We start from the raw sequence: 19938 nt of genomic DNA on the forward strand, positions 1-19938 counted from the left end.
GTGCAGGACGATTATCATTCTAAGCTTCACAAACCTGAAACCTCTGCCTATTGAGGATAATTCACCATCATTCAGGGTTCAAAACCTGCAACCTCTGGTGTTCTTTTTTCCTGTTAAGAACATGAAACTTCTGGTACGTGTTATTTTCCAAAATTCCCTTGCTATATTTTCTAGTGAAATCTTTATGTTGGCTCCCCTTCTATTGAATTGAATTGGATTGCTACATTTATTTTAAATGGTTTTTTTCATGAACGACAGCTCTTCAAAGTTTGGCCAACAATAAATACTCTGATATGATAGAAGATAGAAAAAAGCATACAAGAGCTTCAAGTCGTTACCTTCATTAATTACATGACAAGTCTTTCAAAGTTTGGCATCAATTAATTTAAATTACGGGTGTCAATAGAAAAAAAACCTAGTGAACCGAACTGGCCAAAACTTGCCCTGAGTCCTAGCAGACTTAGGTTACAAAATAATGAGCCCGAAAAAGATCGGATCAGTTCAAGTTTAGCTCTCCGGCCACCAGATCCAACTAAGTTTGATTAAAGTTATTTAATACCATAATAAAACATTAATACATTGTTTGAAACAAAAAGACCATGGTCTAACTCCTGACAATAATATCGTCAATTTGTATCACACTAAAAATTAATATCAAGTTAGTTAATCAGGATCCACTCGACCCTATCATGGTTAATCAGGGAGGCCAGATACAATCCCTATTAGCCAGGTAGGTTAGGGATTTTCACACGACAACAAATCGATTGGGCTAGGCCACACCCCTAGCTTTTGCTTCTAAATCTTACATGATCCATTGTTTCTGAACATTCTCTCTCTACATCGGACATTAGATGAGCATTAATCCTGAGGATGGATCACCAGTATCAGATTTAAACTGTGGAGCTGGTACTGTCACTTATTTTGGGGTGAAAGACTGAAATTCATCTACAAGCTACTCCAGACAACACTATTAGGTTCAAGAACAACCTTAGAACTTGCAGAATACTATTACCTCAAGGAGTACAATCCAATCTAGAGACCATTTACATGTGCGGTCGGGGGCAGTTGAGCTTTGATATACAACTAGGGGGATTACAATGTATGTAGACCTATAATACAAATCTAATTTATACACATTTTGACAACAAAATGATGACAACTACGATGAAGCCATACCCATCGAACTGTAATCTCAAGATTGCTCCTCTCCCTCAAAAAGTAACCATGCAACGTAATCAGATCCCTGGTTCGTAATAGAATCCATCTGACTAGGTGGGGTTACCCTCTTCCTTAGCAAAGTCTCCACACTAGGGCATGCCCTTTTACGCCCACCTCTCGGTCTTGAGCGGAATAGCTCGTCAGATTCTACAAAATCACCCTAAACACAAACCAATAAAAATTAACATCAGCCTAGTTTGTTATAGCCATCAACATAAACATAGACAACTCCATGCTCCTAACACAATTTGCAATGCAGTTGAAGGCTCATAGCCTAGAAACTTACTTGGATATAGACATGAATTCCAGATTTCTCATGATTATCCCTCACATGTCTAAATGGGAACTTCTTGTCACATCCACGAATTCGGCATGCAAATGGTCTGACCTCAAGGTGTACTGCCTTTATGTGCTGATTGAGATTTGATTTCTGCAGATACCAGCAAATAATAAGGGGGTTTTAGAAAGGACTGAAAATGTATAACAGAAGAAAATCTTGATGCACTGGTTCCTTCTGAAGGTGATCCAACTGAAAATTAGTACTATTGTTATACTACTGATAATGTTGTTCAACAAAAGAGAATGAACACGCTTCCAACAAGTTATAAATTTACCTTCCTCTTTTTTTTTTTTTTTTTTGTTTTTTTTTTGGGGGGGGATTCTAGAATTAGTTAAGATCCACTTCCAGATTACAATGAAAACAAGTTAACAATCGATTTTCTTCTGGAAGACTAAGGCTAAAATAGGAACAAAACAAAGGGTAATCTTTAAAAAGCAAACAATAATCTTACAGTTGTGAATGTGTGCAGACAGCCCTCAAAGCTACACTTGATATCACAGGACGAAACTCCAGCTTCATGCATCTTTAAATGCCGTTTGATATTCTTCTTTAGATGTTTTTGTCCACAAATCTCACAGGTTACATGTTGGTGGCATGACTGGACATGAGCTTTAAGGCATTCATCATTACTGAAGTTTTTCAAACAGCCAGGCTCCCCACAAACCACTTCCGCAGTATCTAGTTTAACTGTGATGATAAAGTTAGTCAGAAAAAATATACTGCAAGAGCTGTAACAAGCCCAGACAAACTGAAAACTAAAAACTAGTACCAAAAATTGAGGTACTGAAAACTGATAGTAGAATCATGGGAACCTCTGGACACATTTGATATCTTCATTCACTAAAGGGATAAGTCCTAAATCTAGAAAGGTCAGCAGGCTCAGTAAAACAATTTTACCATGGGATTCCTCGTGTTTCCTCAGCTTTGACGCAAATTCAAACATCTTTCCACATTCCTTGCAAACATGCTTCTTTTGACACCCAGTGTCGCTAGAGGAAGACTCTTGTTCTTCATGCATCTCATTGACATGCCGCTTCATATTAGCCTGAAATGCAAATCTACTAGTGCAGTTCTCTACTGGACAACTGAAAAGCTTCCCTTGGTGCTGAAGCAAGTGACGGGTCAAGTGATCTTTTCTTCTGTAGCTTGACCGGCAGTCATCTAAAGGGCAAGTAAATGGCCTCTGCAGAACATGAACAAAAGCATGCTCTGTAAAGCATATGTTGAAGATATGATCATAATTAAAACAAATAAATGAACAAACCTTAAATTCTTACAAGTGAGAGACCGCGTGACTGAGGCTTGCTTGATGGAGCTTCTCAGGAGGTCCCCCACCTGATACTGGTCCATTCAAGACATTAACAAAGCCTCACGCATTTTGGAGTTCTTCAATGGGATCCAATGCTTCACACGCCAACTGTTTTCCATGATAATCTTAATCATCAGAAAATAGCAATTCAATAAAGTAGAATGAGAGAGAAGCTTAAACCATGCAAGATTGAAATCCTTTCCCCATGAGCAAACAAAAATACCAGAGGAAAACAACACAATTTATTTAAAAAAAGAAAGACACAAATAAGAAGCCACATTGCCAAAAACACTTTTACTTTGTTGCTCAACCAAGCATACCATAATATGTGTGAACCATTACCAATAACTAAAACCAATCAGACCCTGAACATATATACTATATTTTGTAAGGTTAGCCCAAAACCACTTGTTTTTCCTTCACAGGAAACAAAATTAGCATTTACTAAATCACGGGGAACCGGCGGAAAGGATATAACCAGAAAGAAAAGAATAAACATCTAACGCCATACAAATCGTAAGCAATCTACCCGTATCAGGAACCAACATTCAAATTCAAACCCACAGTATCGATGTATGTAACCAGAATCAGTGACAAGCAATCCAAGTTGGATAGGTTCGATCTTTTACATTCTGAGTGCATCGTTAACTAAAATACCAGCAATTTCAGGACAGGATAACAAAAAGCTAAAACTTCTACAGAAATATAAATTAGAAAGGTAATTGAAAAGCTAAAACCAAGGAACTTTGTAAGAGAAGCCGCAGCAGCAGAGAGAATACCTCAAGCGAATGACTTTGCATATGTTGCTTCAAATATGCAGGTTTCTTAAAGCTCGCACCACACTCTTCACAAGTATTAGACTTCTTCTCCTCTTCCCCATCCTCATCAACGCTCTTCTCCTCGACCAGATCCTAAAAACACAAGACGAAAACAAGATTCAGAAACGCCAATTAAAACCCTCGATTATACTCTCTCCACCAACAATAATGAACAGTGAATGGACATCCAGATACAATCATGATCTCAGCAGCAAATAATAACTTCAACAAAAGATTAAAGAAATTTTCACGAAATTTTTAGACTTGAAGAATAAAGATAAAGAAAGAGGTTAAACCTTATGGTGCGCAAGTACATGAGAGGCAATTAGCGACTTCTTGGACCTGCAAATACCACAATACTCGCAGTAATAGCGCCTTATGTCCCTGAAAATAGGTTCTTTTCCTTCCGTTCCTTCCATCACCTCTGGATTTTACTTCGCTTGAAACGATCTCCGTTCAAGACCTTTCTGGCCGATCGAGAGTCCCAAGCTCCTCCAACAGAGAAATGAAACCAGCTGCCGCCGCAAAACCCTAAATGTGGGAGAGCTTCAAAGTTGTAATAAGTGAAACCTAAAATGATACGGTTTCGGTACACTACCGATTTAAACACCGAAAATTTGAAACCGTACCGTACGTAATTTATCCGATACGATACAATTTCAGTACAAAATCAATGTAAAAAAAAAAAAAAAAAAAAATTGAATACGATATATAGTGCTGAATAATTTTGGTACGAAAGAATCTATCCACACTTTTTGTTATTGATTTATTAAGATCCTCTCAGACTAATTTTGCTTTAATAATCCAAAATGGCATTGATATTGTTTTATACTTTCTGCCAAATCTGTCACTCTTTCAATGCATTCTTTGTTAGTGATGTTCTAGCTAAGTCTCGCTGAGTTTCATTAGAACTGGCTGCAAATGCAAAGTCACTTCTTGATTCCTAGTTTAAGCTTCATACTTGATATCCAGTTCTTTCCTGATGGCTTCTAACTACATGCATATCCTTGTCAAGGCATGGGAGAGAACAAAAGTTCTTGGAACGGTATATGGCACATATCGTCGATATAGTAATTCGATACTGTTTTAGTACATACTAATGGTATGGGTACCTAAAACTGGTACTATACTACTATGCTATACCAAATTTTTAAATTCGATGTCAATAAATACTGAACTGAATTTTGAACTATATGGTTCCGTTTGGTTTAAATGGCAAATTTCAGTATGGTCTAAACAATTTGATACATAATTGACATCCTTAACCCTTTATCAAACTCTAGCTCTACTTCTCTAATATGAAAAGAATATAAACTACGTAAATGCAATTAAATTGAAATTGAAGGGATTGGTAGAATTGGACCTAATGAAGTAAATAAAATTGATAAAACTAAATATCAAAGTCAAAATTGGACCAATCATTTTAAAAGGAGTTTGGATCACTTATACATAAGAAGAACACGTACTACTCTCTAACACTTTTACATCACATAATAAAGATGCGGTTCCATGTGAGGCTCATTGAAGTTCTACCTTCGAATTATTTTATCATATTCAGACATCAATCACATTTCTATTGTATGGTAGAGTCAAGGGAGCACTATCTGCTCCTATGACTATGAGGTGATTCACTATTTTTTTTCCTCTTCAATACAAGGGCCTTTTTTTTAATATATGAGGAGGGAGTTATTACATATGCCATCAGCAAGAGTAGAACTCACGAACTCTTCACTGTTAGGTGTTGGTCTTGCTAATCAAGCAACCCTGTGTTGACACCAAAAAGATCGAAGAATGAGTTAATCCTGGTTTGGTGTTGAATTCACGAAACTAGTCTGAACCATTTTACGGTATGAACCAATCGATTGACACTCTTAGGACTCAAGGACTTAGGAGTTTCGGTCAACGGTCAACCCAATATTTTCTAAGCATGTGAAAAGAAGATCGTGAATACTCACAACGTAATATCGTACACCCTCCTACCCAAAAAAATTAATAATAATAATATCGTATACCCTAATGCACCGTTGGCTTATATTGTAATAATGCGTCCAAAAAGAACGAAAAAAAGAATTCAAATTGGAATCCATTCGAACGTTGACAAAGCTTTTAGTTACCCTCTTTTGCTTTTATTATTATGTTTTGTATTTTTCTTATTTTCTTTTTGGCTTTTAGTTTAACTTAATTCCATTATGTGATAATAACAGAGCGAACCGCTCTTCCATTACAAAATCTGGTAGTGGATTTTCAAGATTGAGCTCGATTTATTAACTTTACATTAAATTGTTTACTAGAGATTTTCAAGGGTTTCTACTTGATTCTGCAAATCTTTGTGTTTATTGAACAATTAAAGCCAGGTTTTTCTTATCGTGTTTGGTTTCACTCAAAAAATGGCTGTTTCGGCTTTCAAATCCAACTCCAGAAGGGGGAACTTTGGATCTTCTTCCAGTAACACATCTTCTGCAAAAGATTCAGAATTGACTAAGAAAGTGCCTCCCCGTAGGTCGAGAAGCGTAAGTGCTGTGGCTAGAAATTACCAAGACAAGGAAACACCATATTCTGCTTCTTCTTCTTCTACGTTGACAAGCACTGTAGATTTCCTGAATAAGAGAGATAACCCATTGTTCTACAGCAGTAGCTTGTCACCACCAGATGTTGTTGAATCAGAAAACGTGATTGGAATCGTCAAACTTGACGAGCAAGCATTCAGATTAGGTGAAGCCGCGAGGAGTTCAGTGGGTAGTGGTAGTGTTTCGGATGGTAGAAGAGGGCGATCAGTTTCGAGGCATTCTGATAATGGAAATCAGTCTTTGGCCACTGGAAGGGGAGTGGGTCGAAGTTTGTCAAGGGTTGATACGGGAAGACGGAGGCGATCTGTGTCAAGAGGCCATAATGGGAACTCTGAGGTCTGGGCTTTGTCGCTTAAGTTTCATCACTCGTTGTTTTGTTGTGATTAAAGTTGGTTTATGCGAGAGACTAATCTAATTTTGTTACTGATGTTATATGATCACAGAGTGAAGCTGAAAAGGGGGAAAAATTATATTGTAATCCCAGAAATAAGAATAATGAGAAATCAGCTCCCAGCTTGGAGGAAAAATCTGTTGTAACCACCCGTGCTTCTGAATTATCAAATCAGACAAGGAATTTGCATAGATGGTCTAGTCAACATCCTCCTTTGGAACCTTCAGATGTTTCAGTGGTAAGTTCATAAATGTCCCTATATACATAATACATGGGTCAAGGCCTAGTTTCAATAGAAGCTTCGGTGGTTGGTTTTTATAATTTGATTACTTTTTAGTCTTGTCTGCAGACCCCGAATTTGGAAGATGAGATTTCTACAGGTTCTTTCTCAGAAGCTGAAGAGAAAACCATTAGAGCAGTATTTGAACAGATGAAGGTGAATTTCTTGTTTAGTTCCTTCAATTTGTAATGAGACTTATGAGTCAGGTGTCCTTATGAAATAATTCATGCTCTTACTTGGTGCTAAATTACCCAGTCTTTCCAGACTGATCAGCAGGCAGGTGATTCTGGCACCAGTGGAATATATGAAGCAGTTTGCTCTGAAGTAAGACGTGCAATTTCTGAGATGCAAAACGACCTTGAAAATGTAAGAATTATGATTCATACGTTCTGAATTAATTGCATTTGATAATCAGTTCAGATATTGATGTGAAATATATAAAGTTGAAAATTTTGGTAAACATGGACAGAAATTTTTAGTAAGGTTGCAGTGTTATGGTAAGAAAATAATCTGTTTTATATATGGCTTGTTTCCATATTTCTTGCAGCATCTAGGCAACCCCAAGGTGTTGGTTGGGACCTTGAAGCAAGGTTAAACCATCAAGATGACCAAGACTGTCCAAGACGCCGCAATGCCTAGTGTTGCCTAGACAACATGCTTGTTTTAGGAAGAAACAACAACAACAAAAAACTCAGCCTTATCCCAACTTGATGGGTTTGGCTTCATAAAACCAAGCAATAAAAAGTAGGCAAGATAAAGTTCTGCCTAGAAATAGGATAAGAGAGGCCAAAAAAAAGAAAAAAAACGAAAGGATGATAGAAATGAAAAGGAAAGTAAAAGGAGGAGAGAGACCAAGATAGAGTTCAATATCAACGCATATATGTTGAAAATACACTAGGTTGGAATAAAAGTGCAATTGAATGTATTGCATACTTGGTGCTCAGAATGAGTGAACCAGTGTTGGCAGGAGCTGGTATCCAAAGATGAGAGAGATTGGATCTTCTTATATCCTATATGTTGAAGGAAAGACTATTAGTTTGCACTCATTACAAAACTGAAAGAAAAAGGCTCATACTTGTTTCATGAGGAAACAAGTATGGGATAACTAATTGTTCAAAAGAAAAATATGGGATAACTCTTACATGGTTGGGCTTCCAAAGGATTTGTATATCTCATTTACATTCTTCTTTTCCTTTTCTGTTGTTGTAGTTGGTTCTTTCACAGGGTCTTAGTTGGCATCTGCCAGTTAAAGTTTTGAATGGTTCTCCCACAAGTTAATAACAAGAACACACTCTTAGTTTTGGTAAAACAGAAGAGAATAGTTAGCACTCTGTTGGATTTCATAGAGTTGCAGACTTTACAGAAAGGGAGTCTTTATTTAGTTATGGGCTCATCATGGTGGAGGATACAACCTTAGTTCAGTATCAATTCCCTCTCCCCCCCCCCAATCCCTGGCTTTTATCTTTTTGAACATTTAAACACATTCAATTCAACATTGAGGATGCTTACTTTTGCTCACTTTGTGGTTCGGAAGATTGTGATTTGCATGAACGCTAACTTTTCTCTCCGTCCTTTTTTAGAGAAAAAGTTCAGCTATTATTATTTTGGATAAGTGTGACCCTGTTGAATTGGATCAACCAGGCATTGAATTTCAACGTTCAAAATGGGGAAACCTATTCTAGGAGGGGCCATCAGTTTATCCACCTCAATCAGTCAATGTCAATATTTTGCACTCTTCTAAGTCATCATTGTTCTTTTTATTACCCCTGCTTTGCTGAGAGGCTGTTTCCTGAGTCAGACTCATGGCCATTAAGATACAATGAGTCAATGACAACCATTTAGTTAGTTGACCTTGTCATTTTTTGCCTCCACATTTATGCTAAGTCTCCCTTATTTTTAGCCTCAATTCTTTGAATGACTTAATCTTGATTCTTCTTCTCCTACATAGGAGTGGGTCAAATTTATTATGTACTGCATGGAAAATAGAAAGGCTAAAATTGTAAAATTCGAGTCTCATAATTTATTTTGAATTACTAGCTTGCTCACATTGAGCTCCATTTACATCATGCAGCTTGTGGTTTACCAAATAGATTGCAATGCACATTCATATGTGTATCTTCATCTGCCAAATCTCTTATGTGCCTAAAAGATATCATTGCCAATGAACTTAAATCTGTTCTTTGAAGATGCACATGTTGTTGTATGACATTGTCTCCATTGTTTGAGATCCTAATCCTGTGGTCCAATCAGTTACCTATTCAGTGACTGGGTGACAAGTCAACCGCCGAACTGGGTCGACCCAACCAGACTTGTCCTGTACCTAATCAAGGCAACATAATCATTGGATAGGTATCTCGGTAGGTATACTCACTCAACCTTTTCTAATACTGGGTGATATGATGGATAGATTGACCAAGGTAAGTCAACTGGGTTCAAAGACTTGGTTTTAGAGTTTCATTGGTGAATATGGAGTATGCATAACTTTTTGTAATGTGTGGCTGTGCCTTGTGTGCATTTTCTTATTGGTAATCTTCTTAATGTCTTCTGAGAATTTTGTGTCATTTCTTTCCATGAGCCTTTTTCCTGTGCATTGTATTAGTTTCAGATCAAAATGTGAATCTTTTTCCTAGTGTTTGTAACCATCTGCTGGATGGTTCTGAAAATATCCATCTTCCTTCGTTTTTGTTTCACAAAGTTCTTCGTGGTTGATGTAACTAAATACGCTCATGCAGCTTTCCAAAAACAAATTTAGAAATTAAATATGATAATCATATCCATGATTAATGAAACATTATTCAAGATACCTGACCTGATGTAGGACAGTGAATAGTATGCCACAGTCTTATTGTAATGCATGGCTAGAGTTGCTCCATGATTGCTATATTTTCAGCATATAGCTGTTTTTGTCTTATTCACCTTTTCAGTCTGGTTGTTGCACTGTTAGTAAACACCCATGAGGTAGCAAATTCAACTTATGTGTACTGTTGTTTTGTTATGCATCTGGTAGTCTGTATTATTCTGCAGGCTTGTTAAGCAACTTAGTATAGTCTTCCATCTTCCTGCTGCATTGTTAGATTTTGTACAGTGTTGGAAATCAATTTGAAATACTTGACGCCTCAATGTTAAGAACTCTCTTGGAACTAGGGGTAGCAATGGGCAGGTTGGTGTGGGTAGTGGGCATTACCTTCCCAAACTTAGAGTCTTAGGGCCATAAGACATTGCACTGGGGTATGATTGAAACTTTAGGAATTGGCAGGTGGACGGAGAAGGTTTGATATATATATTTGCTTCTGACATGATTACCACCTAAATATTACTTTCACTGTTGTCTTCTTAAGGTGCTGGTTCAAGAAAAATGTTATTAAAGAAAGAAAGAAAAAAAAAAAAAAAGAAAAAAGGAAGAAGAGGAGAGGGTAATCCACTGAAACATTACGAGGACAGATTTTATGAAATGAATGGCCTGATTTAGATTTAGATTGGTTCTCTGAAGTCTTTTAAGTGTTTTCTCCATTCATGTAATAACACTGAAATTCCTCCGTATGCTTTAGATTTAGACCGGTCCTCTGAAAAAAAGAAAAAAAAAAGAGAGAAAAAACTGTCATTTTGCGTGTAAATCCACTTGCTATGGGTTTCAGTGTTTTGGTTACTCAGATACGAAGTACATACACTGTCGACCTTTCTATTTGCTGCTTAGCCAGGTCCCAAGCTTTTGTTAGTTCTTATCTTGTTCTCTCCTTTTTTGCAAGTTCAGGTGATTCGAAGGAATACTACTATTGGAGCAACAAATTTTGTTGATATCCCACCTGAATCGGTTGACCCAGATGCTATTGAATTAGTTTCTGACATCAGAAAAGAATATGCCAGAAAGCTTGAGCTGGTACCTTTCCCCTCTCTAAAGCTCTCCAACCTCACATGTGCTTGCTTTACTTGATTGGTTGCTTCTTTAACATGTTTATTGTATAATCAAGTGGTTTATTATATAAAAAATAAAACAATATATTGTTGCAGAACTCAATTTTATGGCATTCTTTTTTTCTTTTTTATTTTTCCATCAAAATTTTGATGGCATTTTGAACCTTCCTGATTCTTAACAGTTGCTTTAAGCATGCTTGCCGCCTGGCTATCTAAATGGCTGGCCTGGGAATGGAAACCTAGCTCAACTACCCAACCCAACACTGTTCTTAATTGCTATTCTATAAAGAAAAATAAGAATAGAGCAGCAAGTAAACAAATAATAACAAATAAAAGTCATGGAACTACGAAGAAGAGTTTCAATAAGTAAGCAAATAAATCACTATGTGAGCTTATTTTACTGCTTGAAGTTTAAACCTTATTTGTGGACAGCATGTGCCACAAGCTATTATTTTGAAAACTTGAATGTGCCATTTGCCATAAGATCTAAGTTTGTTTTAGCATGTAACCAGTATTCTGTTAATCTGTTTGTTCCCGTCACACTTACAAATCTTCTTTTGCATTCTTTAGCGAACAATTAAATATGATAGAGATCTCTATGCCTGTTTGTATTGGTTAATCCATATATAAGATTGGCTGATTGAGTGAATGGATGCTTCATATTGGTCAGGAATTGGCTAGTCTACTTGTGATTGGTTAGACTTGTCCTATCCATTACTGGTCCAGATTAGTGATCTGACCTTATTTTAGATCTTTGATATGTAGCATCTTCTGTATCAAACAATCTACTGAGTCCATGCTTTTCCAACTTTCAGTCCCAAGAACGAGCTAGGAAGCTTCGAGCAGAGCTGGCTATGGAGGAGCATCGAGGACAAGAGCTTGATCGAATTCTGAAGGAGATACTTCCAGATCCTAAGTCATCAGCTGTGCAGAAGCCTCAACCCAGAAGAAAAGTAAGCTTTTTAACTCACTTTCAGACTGGCATATCTGTGTTGGATTCCCTTTTGTTAGAAACTCACAACAACCCTCCTATGTCGGCCTAGGTAATCATCATGTCAAATGCCTTGTTGCAAACCTGATTTCCATGTTGGACACTGGCATCTTTCTCTTTTTTCCCATTGATTGGCTTTCAGAAATCCCTATCATCTACCCGGAAAATAGGGTTACATCTGACAATTTTTACATTGATTCAGACCATATTTATCCTAAAATAATGTTGATTCGGTGTGATCCCATCCTTGAAATGATATCTGCATATGATATCTGTTTTCCAACCGGGATTCTATGTATTAGCTGGACTCAATTTTTTAGCTCTTTTGTTTTTCTTTCTTTTTTCGGGTACTGAAATTTCTTGTCAAATTTGAGTTTTGTATTTGTGGTTGGAGTTTTGGGGTTGTCTCCTAGCTGGTTGATACTTAACCATCAGAGGAAAGCTCTTATTCATTTTCTTTTCATGTCATTATTTCCATGTTGTTTTTCCTCGAGTGACTCCATGAAATTATTGTGACAGACAAGCATTGAGAGGCGGAAAATGTCCAAGCGTCTCACAGAAGAAGCCATGAATTATTTTGATGAATGTGTATCAATATCAACATTTGATAGTTCTGACTTCTCTTCAGCAGAGGACCCACCTCTCAATTCTGTTGCTGCTACTCCCTCTGTTGGTGAGAGTAGATTCATGCCATGTGGAAGTTCTAGTGCCTCAACTTCCCATTGTTCTAATGTTCAACTCAATTTTAACAAGGTCCATCTCTGAACTTATCACCTATTTGCAATCACATTTGGTACCATCATGAGAAATCTTTAGTTCTTTCCTCGTTCTGAGACGGGGTCCCCTATCACTAATAACTTATTTTTTTTACGTGAATGGTTGAAACCCATTGAACTAAGTAATTTTTATCTAAGAAAGTGGAGTGCACTGAGATCAGAATGTTTAGTTTTAACCTTACAAATCTAGGGAAGATTGCAAATATGATAAAGAAAAGCTTTATTTGCTTTAATTGAGCTTGGTAGTTGATGCCAATAGCTTTTATTTTGGGAGATGAATTCCTAAGCATGTGGGGTTTCCCCCACTATAGATCATGCAATTTTATGTCAGGTAAAACTTTTGGTGCTTTTTTCTTTTCCTCCCACATCACTGTATTCAGAGTTCCATGCCATTGTTGATGTTTTGATCTATGGGTTAAAAACACATACATAAGTTAGTTTCTTTATGTGCAGGACCTAGATGCTCAAAGTTTTGTACACCCCTTGCAAAGAGAGTACTGTTTTAACAGATGGAAGCAGCAGCAAAGAAGCTAGTATTGATCAAAGAAGCCTAACAGAAAGCAATACAGAAGAGGTCAGGAGTTTTCAGTTCTCTCATGAGCCTACAGCAGCCAATGGACTTCTCCATGACATAAAAAGTTATATAAAGAAGTTCGAAAAGGAAAATCATAACAATGAGAGGGACTGTCGGACAAGGTTAAATCTCTTATGATGCAGACGACTACAAGCTGCACTACCTGACTGAGAGTTTATTGTTTGACAGGGTGATCCTCAAGAACAGAATACAGTCTGGTAGTCTACTTCTCTGTGCTAGTAGTATTGTAATTTAATTCTCGAGGTTTGGTTTCTGTGGAAGACCTTTATTTAATTTGGATCCTTTAATGTTCTAATCATGGAAGGTTGAAACACTGAATGTATATTCTTGCAGTCTCTTCAGTTGCTTGTAATTTAAGAGAGAGTCATCTACATGTATGATTTGAATGTCTACTTCTGATTGCTGGATAGCCTGGATTTCTGGTTGTTGTAGAATGAAGTTCTTCATAGAATGGTAAGTGTTTTATCATGCTATACAGAAATATGCAAATTTGCAGAACTTATGTAAAGTACATTGAACTGAGCTAGGCAGTAAAGAAATTGCTTCAAGGGCTCGAGTATTTTCCAGTTAGCTCTTCATATGACACTCAAATTAGTGTAGAGATATCCAGTTTAAAGTGATTGTCAACAGAACATTGACTAATTTATGTCAGATACATGTAAAATTGATGGATCATATGATTGAGATAGTTACTTACTTTTCAGTACTTTTTTCCTTTTGTAGAATTGCAATAAAGCAAACAATGAAAATGAAGACTTTACAAGTGCCATTGGAAGCTGAAAAGTTTGGTCAGGGCATGTTACCCAGAAAAAAGACTTTAAAAACCTGGCCTGAAAGAGTACAGGGCCGGGACATTGCTGTGCCTTGTTAGTCTTTGATTGCTATTTATGGATATATGTGGTCTACCACTTAGGCATTTTTCAAATTGTATGTTCCAAAAGGTTCCTAACTTGTTAATGTTAGCTCAAGTACAGTGGAAGACCTTGACATGACCAGGTAGAGAAGTTAATGAAATAAACTGATGCACTGGAAGGTGGCTGAGGCCCTGTTTGGTTTGGAATGGAGTGAAATGAATTTTTCTTTGTTGGCACAGTGAAATTGAAATTTGTTGGAATCATAAATGAAAATCAGTTTTAAAGGATTTAAGAGAACCTTAGTATGGGAGTTGTTACTTGTTAGCTTGAAATCCTACCCTAAATCTTTTCAATTGAAGTGGTTGAAACTTGAAACTGAAGAAATTGTTGACAGAGTAATCACTGCTTATTGGCTATTTTTCATTCTCTTCCCTTCCAACAAATGGGCCCTAAAATTTTCATGTTTTTCTTTTTCTCTCTTTTTCTTAATAATGGACCCTAGGGTTTTCCAAGAATGGTATGTGCATTTGATGTATCCTCAGGGGGGGTTGTAGATCTGTGGGCCTAGATTTTGATAAGGGACCCAAAGGTTTTGCTCATGTGTTTCTCTTAAATGGGTGGGCCCTGGCATAGAGCCACCCCTACCTAAGAGTAGCCTGTAATTTCAAGTCCAAAACACTCCTAATAAATGCAAGTTAAGGCCAACCCATCTCATCATAGTTTTGACATTAAAAGAGATAAGTAGAATAGAGTTTAGTCCTTCATACATTCTTTTAAAGTCTGGAAAATATTGAGTAATATCTCTATTTTTCCTATCTACTAGATAAAATTCGTAGAACAATTCATAGATTCTAACCAGATTATTCTGACCAGAACACAATACATTCAAATACTCGCATAATTCCTTCACAATTTGTAAGTGAGTAACCAAGACAACAATATTATCAGCCAATGAATTAAACATCTACCAAAATATTCGAGCATCAACAATTGCCCAAGTATCATCACCTTTAGTTACACTCTTAGTCAAATGATTTATCTGTCCCCATCCAGTAAGGACAATTTTAACTATAGCTTTCCACTAGTGGAAATTTGATACATCTTCCAATTTCTTCTCAGTTAATCGATGAGAGGATGAAGAAATAATATAAGTTATGATATTTTTACTTGAAGTTTCTCCCGTATCCAAACACAATTAAAATCAAATTAGATTAATCTCAGAAATCAGATCCAGATTAGTTTTAGAAATCAGAATCAGAGTAATCCTAGAATCAGAATTAATCCCAGAAAAAGAATCAGATTAGTTTCAGAAATTAGAATCAGATTAATCCCAGAAAAAGAATCAGATTGAACCAACAAACTAACTCAAAACTAATCAAACCAAATAGAACCAGATTGAACCAGTAATTTAACTCAAGACCAATCAAACCAAAATGAACAAAAAATGAACCAACCTTAAAACCCTTTCTTCTTGAAATCATCTTCTCCAAATCATAGACTTTTGTGATTTCTCCAGATCGTATAATTTTTTCACAGAAAGAAAACAAATTCCTGCACAACTCCAACAACCACCAAGGCAAACAACATCAACCAAGATCGATTGGAAATTTCCTTTCCCAAATTGCACTTCCTAACATTTTCAAAAATAGGATCCATTTAAATAAATTTTTTTTTAAATACCTTAATGAGTAAATCTTTTTTTAAATCTGACCATCGGAGAAATTTTCCCCTTAAAGAATTTTCTGCTTAGAGATTAAGGCTGACTGTAAACCACTAGATTAGCATATTTTCTAAAGCAACCTGCTCATAATACATATATGTGTGCATGAAGTTGCAATTCTCTACCATTATGCTTCTCTCACATTCCACCAGATATTTGAAGTGAGACTCAATTCTAATCTACCTTGTGAGTGCTAAGAAGTGGACTCACCTCTTGTATGAGTGGTGGAGTGGTGTGACAACAAGGGTAGAGCCAGGATTCAACATTAGGGGGGGGGGGGGGGGGGGAGAGATTGCCCATGGGTTTCGGGGGAGCACAATCCTCTACCTTGCAAGTACAGGATCCTCGTGCACGTGAAGCAAGATGAGCTGGATCGCTTATGCCTTTTCTCTGCATACCAAATGTCCTCTTTGCCTTTCTATATATGATAACATGATCATTATTATTTTTGGTCAAAAGATACTACAACAAGTTATTAGAACCTAAGTTGAAGATATTTCAACTTTCATTTTATCTATTCCTCCTAGCAATAATATATGACCTAATTATCTTCTATTTATCAACTTGATTTTTTTGTTTTTTGACACTTCGTTAAATAACATTTGCTTAAAAAAATATTAAGACAAATTATCAAATTGTACCTCAAACAAAGTCAAAAACAAACTTTCATGACCCAAAAAGAGAAACTTTTGTATTTATTCAACATGATTGTACAAATCTACTTAAATCTTGTCATCATAGTTATTAATGATACATGTTATATATAGTTTCTTATTTTAATTTTCAAATTAACAAATTTCAATATTATAAAATAAATTGAAAACAAATATCTACAAATTGAATGATCTAGAATTAATGATATATAATATAATGATAACATATTTGAAAACTGATACATTCCTTCCCTCAGAAACAATTGCTCACAATTATTATCCATCAACTAAATATATATATACCGTTAGTTACCAAAAAAAATAGAAACAATATATACATTACTTAGTTGTCATTGGCACCAAGTGGTCACATTAGTAATACTATTAATTTGTCCTTCATTGAGAAGAACAGATTTTAATGTGTTTATCTTTTAGTGGATGCAATAATGAACCTCTATTTCCAAAAAAAATAATGAACCTTTCATGAAATTTTTAAATTGCTTTCTTCTTGCTTAGGCTATCAAATCAACATGTCCTTATCAAATTTTTTAAGCAACCCATTGAAACATTTTTGCTGTGATTAGCATAATAATATATTATTTCTTCATCAAATTTCAACATTATTGGACTTCATCAAAGTAAGAGCAAATAAGAGCAAAGAACAAAAACACATGATTGTATGTACGAAATACTTAATGTCTTGTAATATAGAGTTAGGATCAAATCAATCCTCCTATCTTTATGAGGTTATCTGCAACGGAAATCAACCAAGTCGTAAGTAAGAAGGGTTTTTTATCCTCCTTGAGGTTCGCTCGGTTTAGCTTACACACTTTGGCTACATCCTCAAATGGTAAATATTTACATACGATTTAAACATACAGCCAAGGTTTAAAGTATCGGTATCGAGTATCATATAAGTCAGGTGATTTTAAGAAACATATTGTCTTGTATTGAGTATTGTATCACTCTGGCTAATGAATTTTAGTGTAATTCAATGGAGAGATATATCGAGATGCATTGTATCGATTGGGTCAAATATAGATATGTATCGGCTAGTATCGTATGGTATCGAAACCTTGCATATAGCGAGACTTTGCCTATGATCTCGAGGAAATTCGAAAGTCTTTCGTAAGTAGTTAGAAAAGTGAGCGTAAACCAAGCTAAATTTATGTGGAGATATTCTTTAAGAATTACTTATTCAAAGAAGGTGAAAATCTATAAATTTTGGAGCACTAGATAGTAGATAGAAATCATTGAATTTTTCAAAGTACAAGCTTTGACTAGGGTATTAGTTGATTATAGACCCATTTTGTATTCGATTTAGTTAGATCCAAACCAAGTACCCTGGAAAATACCAATATCAGATAAAGATCAAAATGTATAACTTGTGCTTTAGTAATTTTAGTTCACATTAGATTTATTGTGATTTTTTGCCTTTACAACACAAAATTTGATATTGTAAAACTCAATCTAAGAAGAAATATGAAAAAAAAAAAAATTGATATTGTAATACTCAATTTAAGAAAAAATACGAAATTTGTTAATAAAAATTTTCAACACCACCCCTTGAGTTATACCTTAAAATTAATGTTACCCTTGAGTAATTCAATTTATCAATCAAATCTCCTATAGGGCGCAAATATATTAAAGAAACATTTTTCTGTTAAGAAACCATAGTTAAGTGCTGTGTAAGTAAGTTAACTTTTTAAAAAGACAAGAATAACCTTGATCGAATAACCTTACACTTGACCAGTTTCTTCGTCATCCTTTACCGTCTACGATTTTTTCCTCTCCTAATTGTAAATTCTCAAAAAGTTTCGAAATATAACTTATGGGTTGTGCTTTTAAACTTAAGTTATTAAAGTAATATAGAGAATGAATAAATAAAAACTAACTGAAGTTAACGGTGTTAGTAATAGGAAATCTATGTTAAACTGGGTAACTCAAGGAGTGAGACTGAAAATTTCTCAAAACTTTTTAATGAAATTATCGACTACATTCTTTGAGATAAATAAAAGAACAAACACTCAATCAAGTTTATATATAATAACATTTTTTTTCTAATTTATATATAGAACCAACCTGAATAGTTCAACCATTCAACCAGCAAGAAGGAGTTGAGCCAACAGTACCCAAAGCTGTTTGGTACTCCAAAAAAAAGGAGTACTTTCAAGTTTTAAACCAAATGGTTTGTGCATGTTTCCCTCTTAAAAGAGAACCATTAATTTCCAGTTTCATTGATGGATTATAGGTTTGACCCAAAAAAGGTTTTGGACATTGTGAATCCAATCTGAGTTCTTCTCTCCACCCTAGCTCATCCAACTTTGTAACTGTAAAAATGGCTTGCTGCAAGCAACCCTTTTGAAAGAGTTTGAATTTTCAGAGAAAGCAAACCTAACTTTTCAGTCAAGTCGGCAACCTAATTCCACTTAAAATTCAACAAGATTAAAAGCCAAAAGGTGGTTAGCTAGAGAGAAGACTAACCAACTCTGTAATCTTGTGTACCCTTCCTCCCCATCTATATTCATCTTGCAAATTTGAAATTGTTACTATATATATATTTCAACACTTAAAAGTGAAAGGTTGTCTCCACCATTCCATCCTAGGGTTCACACTCTACCCTTTTTTTTAAAACAAAACTAGTAGAGCTTAATACTAAGGGAGGGACTATTACTTGTACCCATGGCATAAAGTGCGGCAATATTAGGGTGACACAGGGCGGTATATTGCCCTGTCGTTGGGAGGCGACACGATATTTAACATATGTCGATGACATGTCGTCGATATATCGCTAATGTTGCCAATATGTTGCCAATGTCACTGATATGTTGCCAACGTCCATTTTCTCTCATGTTTCTTGTATTTTAAGTTTTTAATCATATTTTGCTCTAATCTTCGACCTTTACGAGTACATCTTGTGTCGTTATGGCCGACTATTATATTGTTTGTATTGATCGAGCATGATTTCATACAAATTTGTGGGTTTTTTAGACTTTCTATTTCACCCGCATACAGCCGGCATGTGTTGATCAAGAACATTAGTTTAGGTGATGTTTTAAGTCAAAATAATGCTCCCAATGTGTTTATTGACCTCAAGTTAGGCTACACAACAAAATTTAGACTAAAAATGATCCCAAATACCCCTCGAAACTGGGGGTCGATTTTTCATCGACAACCTTCAAATGTCGCCCGACATATCGCGATATGTCGCCGTGTAGGTGGTGTTGCCAGCCACTGACAGCAACATGAAGTGATATGTCGAACCTTGCTTGTACCATCAAGGAGAGCCGAAGTGACCGCTTCACTTAGACAAATTGGTCATTGCCAACTGAGTAATGAAATCATCAGTGTCACCTTCCTTGTTTATGATAGAATCTAGATCCTTTATACCGTCTCCTGATAATTGGGAGGTAGCTCCTATACTAATCACCATATCACCATACATATTTTTCAAAATTTTTTTTATTTATTATCATCAAACCAATTACAAGAACTGGGGCCTATAGACCAAGGG

The 19938-nt window shown here is 35.9% G+C and overlaps 2 protein-coding genes across 4 annotated transcripts; one reads left to right on the forward strand and one right to left on the reverse strand.

The window, feature by feature from the left end:
• Positions 1 to 869: 869 nt before the first annotated feature.
• On the reverse strand, positions 870 to 4233 carry LOC149007944 (transcription factor IIIA-like). Its single transcript, XM_089165034.1, has 6 exons — positions 3982 to 4233; positions 3647 to 3778; positions 2456 to 2741; positions 2010 to 2245; positions 1505 to 1648; positions 870 to 1378 (listed from the first exon to the last, which is right to left on the reverse strand). The coding sequence occupies exons 1-6, from the start codon at positions 4102 to 4104 to the stop codon at positions 1193 to 1195; spliced, it is 1107 nt and encodes a 368-aa protein (XP_089021160.1). The 5' UTR covers positions 4105 to 4233; the 3' UTR covers positions 870 to 1192.
• Positions 4234 to 5892: 1659 nt separating this feature from the next.
• Positions 5893 to 13604, forward strand: LOC149007945 (uncharacterized). Of its 3 annotated transcripts, none has more exons than XM_089165031.1 (8): positions 5893 to 6588; positions 6696 to 6881; positions 6981 to 7079; positions 7179 to 7289; positions 10675 to 10800; positions 11651 to 11788; positions 12346 to 12579; positions 13056 to 13604. In XM_089165031.1, the coding sequence occupies exons 1-8, from the start codon at positions 6073 to 6075 to the stop codon at positions 13134 to 13136; spliced, it is 1491 nt and encodes a 496-aa protein (XP_089021157.1). In that variant the 5' UTR covers positions 5893 to 6072; the 3' UTR covers positions 13137 to 13604. The 3 variants fall into 3 exon arrangements, with proteins under 3 accessions (XP_089021157.1, XP_089021158.1, XP_089021159.1); XM_089165032.1 differs by having other exon boundaries at positions 7188 to 7289; XM_089165033.1 differs by having other exon boundaries at positions 6993 to 7079.
• Positions 13605 to 19938: the final 6334 nt, after the last annotated feature.

Source organism: Hakea prostrata, chromosome 8 (genome assembly GCF_041222555.1).
Source record: "Hakea prostrata isolate BN-2017 chromosome 8, UWA_Hpros_2, whole genome shotgun sequence".
In the NCBI taxonomy this organism is placed as follows: domain Eukaryota; kingdom Viridiplantae; phylum Streptophyta; class Magnoliopsida; order Proteales; family Proteaceae; genus Hakea; species Hakea prostrata.